Source organism: Nomascus leucogenys, chromosome 15 (genome assembly GCF_006542625.1).
Source record: "Nomascus leucogenys isolate Asia chromosome 15, Asia_NLE_v1, whole genome shotgun sequence".
NCBI lineage: Eukaryota > Metazoa > Chordata > Mammalia > Primates > Hylobatidae > Nomascus > Nomascus leucogenys.
In genome coordinates this window covers 9055195-9066710 of record NC_044395.1, presented here as the reverse complement: position 1 = coordinate 9066710, position 11516 = coordinate 9055195, and the positions used below count along the sequence as shown (strand labels likewise).

Genomic DNA, 11516 nt, shown 5'->3' with positions numbered 1-11516 from the left:
TCTGTTCAGTGACTCTAATTTTACAATATCCTTCGAGTGAAAATGCAGGGAGCTCGTGGTCCTCTCCCCTGGGTCTGCCCCAGCCACGTCCTGCCCTCCCCAACTCTGCATTATGGATAGAGTGAATCATCTGGTAAATAATTCACAAGTCATCGAGGCACTGAGGGTAACAGGAGAGCAGGGGTGGAGGCATGGGCAGGGCTGAAGTTGGCAACCTGAACCAGACCACCATCCTCCCAGGGCTGGGCTCTGCTGTGGGTCGAAAGGGCCCACAAGTCAGGCAGGAGCCTTAGGTGGGTGGCCACCAGTGAGATGGGGCCATGGTGGGTCAGAGGGCCCAGCACAACCTGGTCAGCCTCCTGCTGCTGATACGCCTCTGCCTTCTGCACCCGAGGGCCTCAGGTGAGTGATACTCAGATCCTCCAGGGGGTTCATTTCCTACTCCCATCCCATTATTCCTGCCACTTCCTGGGGGATCCTCCTTTTGCATTCCATTTCATGAAGTCCATTCAGTCATTCATCGGCTAGACATTTAACTAGCGTTCACTGAGCGACTACTATGTGCCACGTAGGTGATAGCACTCTGCTTAACCTTGAGAAGCTGGAGTCATCCTGAGAGCCACTGTGAGGTGGTAAGCTTAGGAGTGGCATGGTCAGATCTAGGTTTCAGAAAGCTCCCTGGTTTTGAGGGGGATTAGGGCAATCAGGAGATCATTGCCATAATCCAGGTGAGAGATGCTGGCATCTTGGGCCAAAGCAATGTCCATGGGGTTGGAAGAAATTGGTTTCTGGGTTACGTATTTTTATTCTTTTTTTTTGAGATGGAGTCTTGCTCTGTCACCCAGACTGGAGTGCAGTGGTGTGATCTTGGCTCACTGCAACCTCTGCCTCCTGGGTTCAAGCGATTCTCCAGCCTCAGCCTCCCGAGTAGCTGGGATTACAGGTGTGTGCCACCATGCCCAGCTAATTTTTGTATTTTTAGTAGAGCCGGGGTTTTGCCATGTTGGCCAGGCTGGTCTCAAACTCCTGACCTCAGGTGATCCGCCCACCTCAGCCTCCCAGAGTGCTGGGATTACAGGTGTGAGCCACCGAGCCCGGCCCCAGGGACTTATTTTCACACAAATTTGCTGAGGTCCTCAGCACTTTATGGCATGAGGCCCACCTGGGCCACATGTAAGGGGACAGCGGGGAACATGGTACTTGGGCTTAGGCTGGGGTTGAGGGCCGGGCCCTGAGCCAAGAACACCTGTTAAGTGACTTACTCCACAGGAACTACTTAATGGCTGGTCCCTGATAGACTGGGAGCTCCATGAGAGCAGGGGTGGGGGCCCATTTGTCCTTGTGACCCCGGCACTCTATGTTTAGTTGAACGGATGCTGGATGGGCTGATGGGTCCTCTTCCCCTTGCTGCAATGCGACAGGAACAGGGTAGGATGGAGCCCTGGGATCCTCCTAGAATCCTTACACAGGAACTCCAGACCCCGAGCCACCAATGGCCGTGCAGATCTCCTTATCTCCAGGGTCACCATCGTCACAGGACTGATCATCAGACTGATCTTGGGGTGCTTGTTACAAATATACATTCCTGGGTACTGACCCCCTCACCACCGCTGGGAGTGTCTGACTTGATAGTCTGGGGTGACGTCCACGAATCTGCCTTTTGAATGGTCTAGTGACCCATGAGGAGTGGGGATCACTGTTCCAGTCCATTCTCTGACTTCAGTCAACCCCTCCTTCAGTGCCTCCAAACAGGAAACCCGGAGGCTCCCACAGAAACTGTCTCTTGCCCACCAACTCCAGAAGTGCTTTTATGTGGCCTTCCTGAACCTGCCTGGGCCGCTTGGGACTGCAGAACCAAAAAGAGAGGCTCCAGGCAAGGCAGGGAGTGCAGGAGAGCCCAGAGCAGCCCAGAAGTCCTGCTATGCCCCTTCTCTCCCCAGGCCAGCCCCACCCGACCCCCGAGGCCCCTGCAGAGGAGGTGGTGTCTGTCCAGGGAGTGCGAGGTGGCTCCGTGGAGCTGGCCTGTGGCTCCGGGCCTGCCCCGCTGCTGGTCCTCTGGAGCTTCACCCCCCTGGGCTCCCTGGTTCCCCGGCCTGTGGCCGTCACCGATGGAGCCATGTCCAAGGTGGAGGCCATCGCCTCGGCTCTGGGAGTCGTGAGTCTGAGGAACAGCAGCCTGGTGCTGGGGGAGCTTCGCGAGGGTGCCCGCGGCCACTTTCTATGCCAGGTTCTGCACGTGGCTGGCGGCCAGCTCCACACTGCCTACTCCCACCTCACGCTGGCTGTGCTGGGTGAGGGCCTGGCCCCAGCTGCAGCTGGTCCACGGGCTGCTTTGGATTTCTCTGCATGTGTGTTGCCCATTCCCTTTGTGTGCGTGCAGGACCCGGATTCTAAAGGGCGCCCCACTGCAGGGACTGAGGAAAGCTAGGGTGATGAGGAAGGGATGGTCAGGGTGGGTGGGCAGGTGAGGCCCCAGCCAGCAGGGGTGGGGGCGCTGGACACAGCTGGGCGTGTCCTGGGTCTGTAATAACACAGTGGGCCTCTCCCTCCTCTGGCCAGTGCCGGTGTCCAAGCCTCAAGTGCGACTGAGTAACCCATCCCCGGTGGAGGGAGCCTCCGTGGTGGCCACGTGTGCAGTGTGGGAGGGCACAGAGCCTGTGACCTTTGCCTGGCAGCATCAGGCATCCCGAGGCCTTGGAGAGGCCCTGGTGGGGGTCACTGAGCCACTATTGCAGCTGGACCCTGTCAACCGGACACACCTAGGCTGGTACGTGTGCAGCGCCAGCAACTCCGTGAACAGGCTGAGCAGTGACGGGGCCTTCCTGGACGTCATTTGTGAGTCAGACTGTGGTGGGGTGGGGGAGCTGTCAGGGCTGACACCCATCTCCCCATCCACACTCGGCCTTCCACACCTCAGAACTCCCCAGATCCCTCCACTGCGGGAGTGCCCCATCCCTCTAAAATCTCCAGCAGGCAAGAGTCACGGGGTGCTGTGCCCCTGGTGCCCAGTGCAGCTCTAGTTCCAGGCTGTTAGCCTTTTTAAGGTCATGGACACCCTTTTCCAGGAAAACGTGCATACATTCATGCTTACAATTTCACTCACGATTTCACTGGTGGCCTGGAGAGTCTGCCTTTAGGTTGAGCCTGGAGGGCTCTCAGAAACCCATGGAACCCCGAGGAGATGGGGGTGGGGCCACAGTGGGAGGAGAGGGCAGTAAGCCTGAAGTTAGAAATCAGGAGCCCCGGGTGAAAGACGAAGGCCAGGGTGGCCTGGAGCTCGCTGTCCCACATGGCAGCCACGCATGTGTACCTTCGGTCACTCGAGATGGAGCCAATCCAAACTGAGCTGTGCTGTAGGCATGGAAGGCACACTTGATTTTGAAGATTTAGTCCAAAAGAAAGAATGTAAACTATCCGTAACTTTTATATTGATTATATATTGAAATAACATTCTGGATATATATGCTTAAATCAAATATATTCTTAAAGTAAAACACCTATTGGTGGTTTTTGTTTTTGTTTTTTGCTTGATTGGGTTTGGTCATTTTTACTTAAGATTTGGCTACTAGAAAATGTTATAAAAAAAATCTGTGGCTGGCATCCGCCCATTGGACAGTGCTGGTCTTAGATGTTTTAAGGAGCAAGGACGAATGGTGTCCAATTTATCGGTCTTCACGGTGGCGGTTTGTGGAAACTGTGAACTGAGGACTGTTGAGGAGGCAGGTGAGCAGGAGAGTTCTTGGGAAAGAGGCAGGAGCACACTGGAAGGAGGCAGGTGAGCAGGAGAGTTCTTGGGAAAGAGGCAGGAGCAGATTGGAAGGAGGCAGGTGAGCAGGAGAGTTCTTGGGAAAGAGGCAGGAGCAGACTGGAAGCAGGCAAAGAATTCAGAACTCTTGGAGTCAGGGAGAGCTTCGAAGATGGTGACCCTGAGCTTGGAACGCAGGAGAGAGGGGAAGATGGAGTCCAAGGAAGTGAAAGGAGGCGGCTGCTGGGATAGGGCTCAGGACATCACCCACTGGAGTATCTTACTTCTGCAGTCTACAGTGGCCGACTGTCTGCTTCCAAGAGCCCCTCAGTCTCAGGCACATGGGGAGCTCGGGTCCCCTACTTCTCTTCTGCCCCACCTTGGCCCAACCCAGGAGTCCCTCGAGGAAGCGCGCCCACAGCCCAGGGCGCTCACCTCCACACATAAGCCCTGAGCATCCTGGAATGTGCCCATGGCCCCTGGACTCTGAGCTCCAAGAGGGCCTAGCCTTGGGGCGGACATGGGCTAATGCATACTACATGCCCCTAAGATGGATGCATACATTCAGAGATGAGCATGTGCGGGGATGAAGGAACGAAGCTGGGGAGGTGTAACTGGCCTTCCTTGCTCTCCAGATGGTCCTGACAAGCCTGTGATCACCGTGGAGCCGCTGGGACTCACTGAGGAGGGCTTCTGGGCCAGTGAGAGGGAAGAGGTGACCCTGAGCTGTCTGGCTGCCTCCAACCCACCTAGTCACTATGTGTGGCTCCGTGACCACACGCAAGTCCACACGGGGCCTACCTATGTCATCGCCAGAGCTGGCCGTGTCCACACAGGCCTGTACACCTGCCTGGCCCGCAACAGCTACCTGGACGCCCGCACCCAGACTACTGTCCAGCTCACCATCTACTGTGAGTGTGGGGGTCGGGTGACGCCCAGACCTGGCCTGGGGACAGCTCACGCCGGAGCCTTTGTGGGGCTGTCCTCGGGCAGACCCAGCGGCCCCGTGGAGAGGCGCGTGCCGAAGTTGCTCTTGTTGGAGGGATGTCTCCAACCAAGTGGAGTTGGAGGGCGGGGAAAGAGGATAAGAAAACTGTGGGAAGGGGAAGGGACGGGGGGAAGCTACCGACACTACATAGCACCCCGCTACTAAGTGATTATTCCCATGGCCCTGCGGACTGAACTGAGGCACAGAGAAGGGCAATGGCAGTGAGGCAAGGTGTGCTGGCTCCTGGGTGCCCAGGGACAAAGATGAGAATGGGAGATGGGGCCTTCCACGGGGCCTCTGGGATTCCTTGGGGACTCCAAACTCCTGTACACTCGGTAACCTCCTGCCCCGACCTGAGAGCTCAGCCTGTTGCTTACCAGCCCCTCAGAGAGGCTCAATCTTTCCCCTAACCGACTTCTCCCTACTCCCCTACCCATTGACACCCCTGGCCTTCAGACTCGCCTGCCTGGGCCTGGGGGCTGCAGGGCACTGGCAGTGGAGCCTGCTCCAGCCTCACCCACTTCCCCATCCAGATCCCCCTGAGGGACAGCCCTCCTGTGCAGTGCATCCCAGCCCTGAGGCTGTGACTCTGCTCTGCGCCTGGCCTGGGGGGCTTCCGCCTGCCCAGCTGCAGTGGGATGGGCCCCAGGGACCTGGCCCTACTGCCCCCAGCAACGCCACCTGGAGTCATGCAGCCGCCCAGCTCCCCAGTGGCAGCGTCTTCACTTGCACTGGCCAGCACCCAGCCCTGGCACCACCTGCCCTCTGCACGGTCATGCTCTGTGAGTGGACACAGGAAACCCCAGGGCTCTGACATTCCAGGCAGAGTGGGGGTAGAGGTCAGGGGAGAGCCGGGGGGCCTGGGATCTGGGTGGCGCTCCAGACCGCAGGCTCCAAAACACGCCATGTAACAAGGAGGTGGGCGGCACTCAGCTCTCAGTCCCCATCTCCCATCTTTCCCATCCACACTGTGCTCTGTTCCCCTCACTTTGGGCTTGGAGCCCTGTCACCTCCCCACTGTCCCTGCCTGCAGGATCAGCAGGCTGTCACTGCCCTCACACTGCACTTCTACCGCTCTGACGCACGTTGGGCTTGAAATTTGCCTTCAGCATTCTCTCTGCCAAGTGTGCAGAGAGAAACTCCCAGCCATCAGCCAGGACAGAGTTCAGATGTCATCCTGTCCTCTTTCCGGAAGCCCCAGGGAGTTTGTCTGTCTTTCTGTCTATATTCTAGCACACATCAAATCATAATAATTGTTTAATGTCTGTTCCCACCATTTCCCTGGCACATGATCAATAAATGATGAGTGTGTGAATGAGTGGGTGACAAAGTAATGAAGGAAGGAGGGAGTGAAGGAACAAATGAAGGAAGGGGGATAGGGTGGAACTGCCAAGCCCTTCCTCCTTCCACAGGGCCATACTGAGCCATCATTCCTTCCAGGGGAGCCTCTCGGGAGGCCTACCTGCTGGAGCACAGCCACAATGGGGCACCAGTTCGTCATGCTGAGCTGTGAGTGGCCTGGCGGCGAGCCCCCCGCCACGCTGAGCTGGCTTGATGAACAGCAGCAGCCCCTGGGCGGTAGCAGCTCCTCGGTGGCCGTTCACCTCCTGCAAGCCCAAGAAGATCTGGCTGGCAGAGAGTTCACCTGCCAAGGCACTCACCTGCTCAGGACCCCTGACCCCCACTGCCACCTCCAGCTGGGTGAGTAGGGGCTAGCGAGTTTGTTCTGGGGCTGGGACAGGAGGAGGAACCCTTTGGAATCAGGACAAAGAGATCTTAGGGGGTGGCTGTGCTGGCATGGAAAGTGAGTCAGTGCGGACAGGGAAGCTAGGAGGTAGGTAGGAGCTGAGCTCCCAGGGACTCAAATTTTCTTTGACCCATAAAATGAGGGGGTTAGGCTAGGTCAGAGTTGTGTAATAAAAATATAATGTGAGCCATATATGTGATTTAAAATATTCTAGCAGCCACATTTAAAAAGAAGAAGAAACAAGTGAAACACTTCAGTTAACTCAATATATCCAGTATGTTATCATTTCAATATGTAATAATAAAAATTATTAATGAGATATTTTACATTCTTTTTTTATCTTGTCTTTAAAATCTGGTATATATACAATTACTGCACATCTCAATCTGGACTGGCCACATTTCAAGTTCCCATATTGACGTGGCTGGTCACTACAATATTGGATAGCACTGATCTAGAGGAAGTGGAAATGCCAGTTGCATAATCTTCATTTACATGGATTTGCATAAGAGAGGTGCCTGATTATATTGTTGACTTACATTAATGTTTCAGAAGTCAGTTCCCCACCTCTCTTACTCTGTTTGGTTTTGGTCTGCTTCCTCTTTGTCTTCATCTGGCCCTGCCAGTCTGTTTACTGCAACCAGGAAAAAAAGAATTAAATATCAAAGTAAAAAAAATGTGAGAAAAGCAAACAGAGAAGCTGTCACATACAACAGTTCTCACAGAATGGTTTACCTCTTGGTCCCCAAAGGCTTGGTAACTAGCATGTTCTCAGGGCTCTAAGGAGGCCTCAACCCCAAATATTTCCTTCCCTATTACTCAGTCTCAGGACCGGAAATTCCATCGTAGGAGATTCATTGACACCTGAGAGACTGGGTCTTTAATAAGTCAGTCCATAAAATCTGAGCACCTGCTATGGTCCCAGCACTATGCCTGGAGCCAGCCGGGAGGTGGGGGGCCACTAGTGGGAGGGAGGCCAGGTGCTGGAAGGGGCCGTTCAAGCAGAGACTAGTAAGGCAGGGCCCTGCCTGCAGGAGCCGAGGCTAGGGTGGGGCAGGGAAGGAGCAGGGAGGAACGCTGCTGATTTTATCATATATCAGCAAGCCCTGGAGCACACTGTGACAGGAACTTGGCACAGGATGGGAACCTGAAGAGAAGGCAGACTGGCCCCAGACAAGCCTCATTGTCAACTCCGCAGCACTCCCGCTCCATCTCCTCTCCATGTCTTCCAATGCTGGCCAGCACCTTGTCCCCAAGCCCTCCCACTAGCCAGCCTCATCCTCTGTCCCCGCAGAAGCCCCACAGCTGGACGTGGCTGAGCCCCGCGTGTCAGTGTTGGAGGGGGGAGAGGCCTGGCTGGAGTGCTCTCTCCGCGGGGGCACTCCACCCGCCCAGCTCCTCTGGCTGGGGCCTCAACAACAAGAAGTGGACCCCGGCACTTCAGGATTCATGCTGCACCCTGAGGGTGCCCAGCTGCGCCTGCGCATCTACAATGCTGACCCGGCACACCACAGGGGCACCTACCAATGCGTGGCCCGCAACGCCGTGGGCAACAGCAGTCAGAGCGTGCTGCTGGAGGTCCTGAGTGAGTGAGGGGTCGAGTGCGTGTGTGTGGTGAGGTGGGGGCTGGGAGACCAACAGCCACAGAGTGCTTGAAGTGGAGAAAGCACAGGGATTCCCTGCTCCAAAATGCGGACGCTTGAGCCTCCTCGGGCATAGGCAGGACTCAAGAGCTAGATGGGCAACACGTGCGTGAATCTGGCGCTGTCATGGCAAACAGAACGCCATGCAGGCAGGATCGCCTCCCTTTCATTTTATAGATGGAAAAAACTGATGGGACAAGACAGGGCTTCTCAGGCCCACAGACTCCAATCCTGTGCCTTTTCCACACTGCCAGGCTGTCTCTTGACAGGAGCAAATCTGGGGGCACAAGCTCACACGGTTGTAGGTATACATGTGCCTTGTTTTGTCCCCACCCTCACCCAGGATATCCAGCTCCTCCCAATGTCACCATCAGCCGCCTGACCTACGGGAGGCACCGGAGAGAGGTGCAGCTTCAATGGGCCATCTCAGGATCCGGGAACCTGACCGGCTTCCTGGTGCAGCGGAAGGCCAGTGCCCTGGGCCCAGGAGCTGGGGCGTGGGAGACGGCAGCTAGTGACATCGAGCCGGAGAGTCGAGGCCGGCGGCTGGGAGGCTTGGACCCCGGGGTCCTTTATGCCTTCCGCATCCTGGCTCTGAATCACCACACTGCAGGACATCCCTCAGAGGTGAAGACACCAGGTGCCAGCTAATGCCAGGGAGGGACCCACCTTTTCTCCAAAGCACTGGCCCCTGGTTCATCTTCCTCTTCACAGGGCGTCCCCTCCTCTGTTCCTTTGCTCGCTTCCTACTGAATTCTCCCGTCCCTAGCCCGTCCTCGTCTCCACCCTCCCCTCAGATAATCTCCACGGCTCTTTCCTGTCCCTCCCTGGGGGGCTCAGGAGGCTCCAGGCTGAGGGTTAGGAACCCTAATTCATATGATCAGAATAGAGAGGAAGGAAAAGGTGCGGGTGACTAAGAACAGGAGCCCACTCTGTGCCTCAGTCTCCCCTCCAGGGCTACAGGCAGGCTCTCAGCTTCCTGCCGCCCCCTGTCCATCCTGGGAACTCCTAATTTTATGGCATACTCCCCTTCAGCCCCAAGCAGCCAAGATAACCAAGCTTTTGTCTTCTGCACCAGAAACAGGGGATTTGGCGGGAGATTCAAACCCCAGAGCACTAGGCAGACAGAGCGCCGCCTTCCTGATCTCCAGGATTCTCTGGGTCCCCATGTCAGCTGCAGGGGGAACTGGATGAGCAGGGAGGGCACCGCTTCTCCAGAACCCTAGTGGTTCCCTACAAGCCACTGTGGCCCAAGTTCTGCAGTGGCTCTAAACCATGTGACCTGTGCTCTCCCCTCCTAGCGGACCCCCCCTTCAGCGCCTATCCAGCGGTGTTGGGTGCAGCAGGCACAGGAATGGCGGTAGCAATGGTGGCCTGTCTGCTGGTGTTCCAGTATGCTGCCCGGCACCCGGAGACTTTCCCCCGTGAGTGGGAATCGGAAGGGAAGGGCTGCTTGACCCCACAGGGTGGCCAGGCCCTGACCTACCCACAGGAGAGATGCAGCAGTCCCGGGGGAGAAGAATCTAGGCTCTTCCTTAATTCTGACCCTCTCCCCAGTGCTAGATGTTGCCATTCGAGGCTCCAACCCCCAACCTAGGCACCTGGGGCCATCCCCTTCTGGGTTCCTGAGGCCCCAGTACAGAGCCCATTGGGAAAGAGAGGGCCGTCCTCCTGGGATCTCTGCTGGGCTGGCCAAGTAATACTCCTTTTCTTTTCCTTCTTACAGGCCTTGGTCAATTGCTTGTTCCCATGTGAGTGTGGAACCCCAGTCATCCTGGGGGCCAGGGCTTTCCTCCAGTTGGAAAGGAGAGCGAGGGAAGTGAGTTGCCACTAACTTTACTCTCCCACTTCACTCTCAGGGAGCAAAGGCACCAACAGAGGGGTTCCAGAGAAGATGCTGAGGCACAGGCAGGTAAGCACTTTATCCAGAAGACGACGACTCGTGTGCAAGGAGACCAGTGCGGGGTGCTGAGGCTGATGCTTGGTCCCTCTTGAGCTCTGGGAACATGTGGACACTCTCAAAGCATCTCTCTGTTCTTTGCCCACATACGCCCTTCATAGGCCTTGAAACACCAACCACCACCCCAGGTTTGGATCCTGCACAAGAAACCATGGATGCTCCAGTGAATGTCACCATCACAGTGACTGCAACACCATAAGGCCCGAAGAGGAAGATGCAAATAGGCTTAGGGAAGGCAGGTGGGATTTGGGAAGAGCCCTTCTGTCAGACTTTGGTCATAAAACCAACGTAGCTAAGACACCAACTACCACTTTCACTTAATATCCAGTCTTTACAACTGGTGCAAGGCCCAGCTGCAGTGTCCCTAAGTGACATGGTTACAAGAGAAGCCCTGGCCCACCTTGGGGAAGACAGAGGTGGCAGGACAAGGAAGAGGACCCGCAACTGGGAGAGAGGGATCTCTGGGTGTCTGAGGGCAAGTGAAAGCCATGGTACTGGGAACCATCTGTGGTGCTATAGAAGTATGAGCAAGCTAGCTGCTTCCAGAAAAAAAGTCTGTGGATGGTGCAATTCCTAAATAAATCAGAGCTGATGTTCACGCCAATAGAGGGCTATTTCCACTGCAACTCCCGCAGAAAGAGGCTGATGGCTGGGCCCCAGGTTTGGCTGGTGGGAAGAAATAAGGTGTGTAGGTGTGTGTTCCTTTGCTCAACCGTAGCTTACAAACATCACTGACCCTGCAGTGGTCCCACTCCAGGAGTCCCAGCCCACAAGATACAGAGCAGAGGTACTGCAGATGTAGCTTCCCGCCCCCAGGCTGGGGGAGCTGGCCCACAGAGCACCGGGGCTGTTCCAGAGTCACAATGTCAGCTGCCAGCATGACTCACTAGCTCCAAGTGTGTGTGTCTGTTTGTGTGTGTGTCTGCAATCTGGGTGAAAACACAAATGAATGCTTGTTCAACTGACTAGAAGACTTGGGACTCCAAGCCGCCTCTGCAGGAGACACAGATGAGAAGAAACAGCAAGACAGCCAACGGGTGACCCGCCAGCACAAGGGAAGTGGCGCCTGAAAGGAGACAGAAAATTGAGAAACTTAAGAAGATTCTGTGGTTCTCACAGAGTTAGACTTTATTAGATAAGGGGTTTCGGCTACCCTCAAAGCTCTCAGGACTGGGGCTAGGGTTTAAGGAAGGCTTATTTAAATATGGGAAATAAAATACAAAAGGGCCACACCCCATGCAAAAGACTTTGTTGGCTTTCTGGGCAGAGAAGCCTAGAGATGTGTATTTGCTTAGGGCAGTAAAACAACACGTTTTCGCAAGGAGGCTAAATTTCTAACCTGGAGTTCATAAACATGTGGCCCTAGGTTAATGGTAAAAATAGACAATGTGTGAGGCGGGACCGCTCCTCCTCATCCTCCCAAGCTCCTCTCC

General features: G+C 55.6%; 1 protein-coding gene across 1 annotated transcript; it reads left to right on the top strand.

Annotated features, from left to right (window-relative positions):
- Positions 1-320: 320 nt before the first annotated feature.
- On the top strand, positions 321-10687 carry VSIG10L2 (V-set and immunoglobulin domain containing 10 like 2). The gene is made up of 12 exons (XM_030828888.1): positions 321-402; positions 1941-2291; positions 2560-2835; positions 4381-4656; positions 5267-5515; positions 6174-6434; positions 7775-8065; positions 8467-8763; positions 9425-9547; positions 9850-9874; positions 9983-10035; positions 10185-10687. Exons 1-12 carry the CDS (start codon positions 321-323, stop codon positions 10280-10282), a joined length of 2382 nt encoding a protein of 793 aa, XP_030684748.1. The 3' UTR covers positions 10283-10687.
- The last annotated feature ends 829 nt before the right edge of the window (positions 10688-11516 follow it).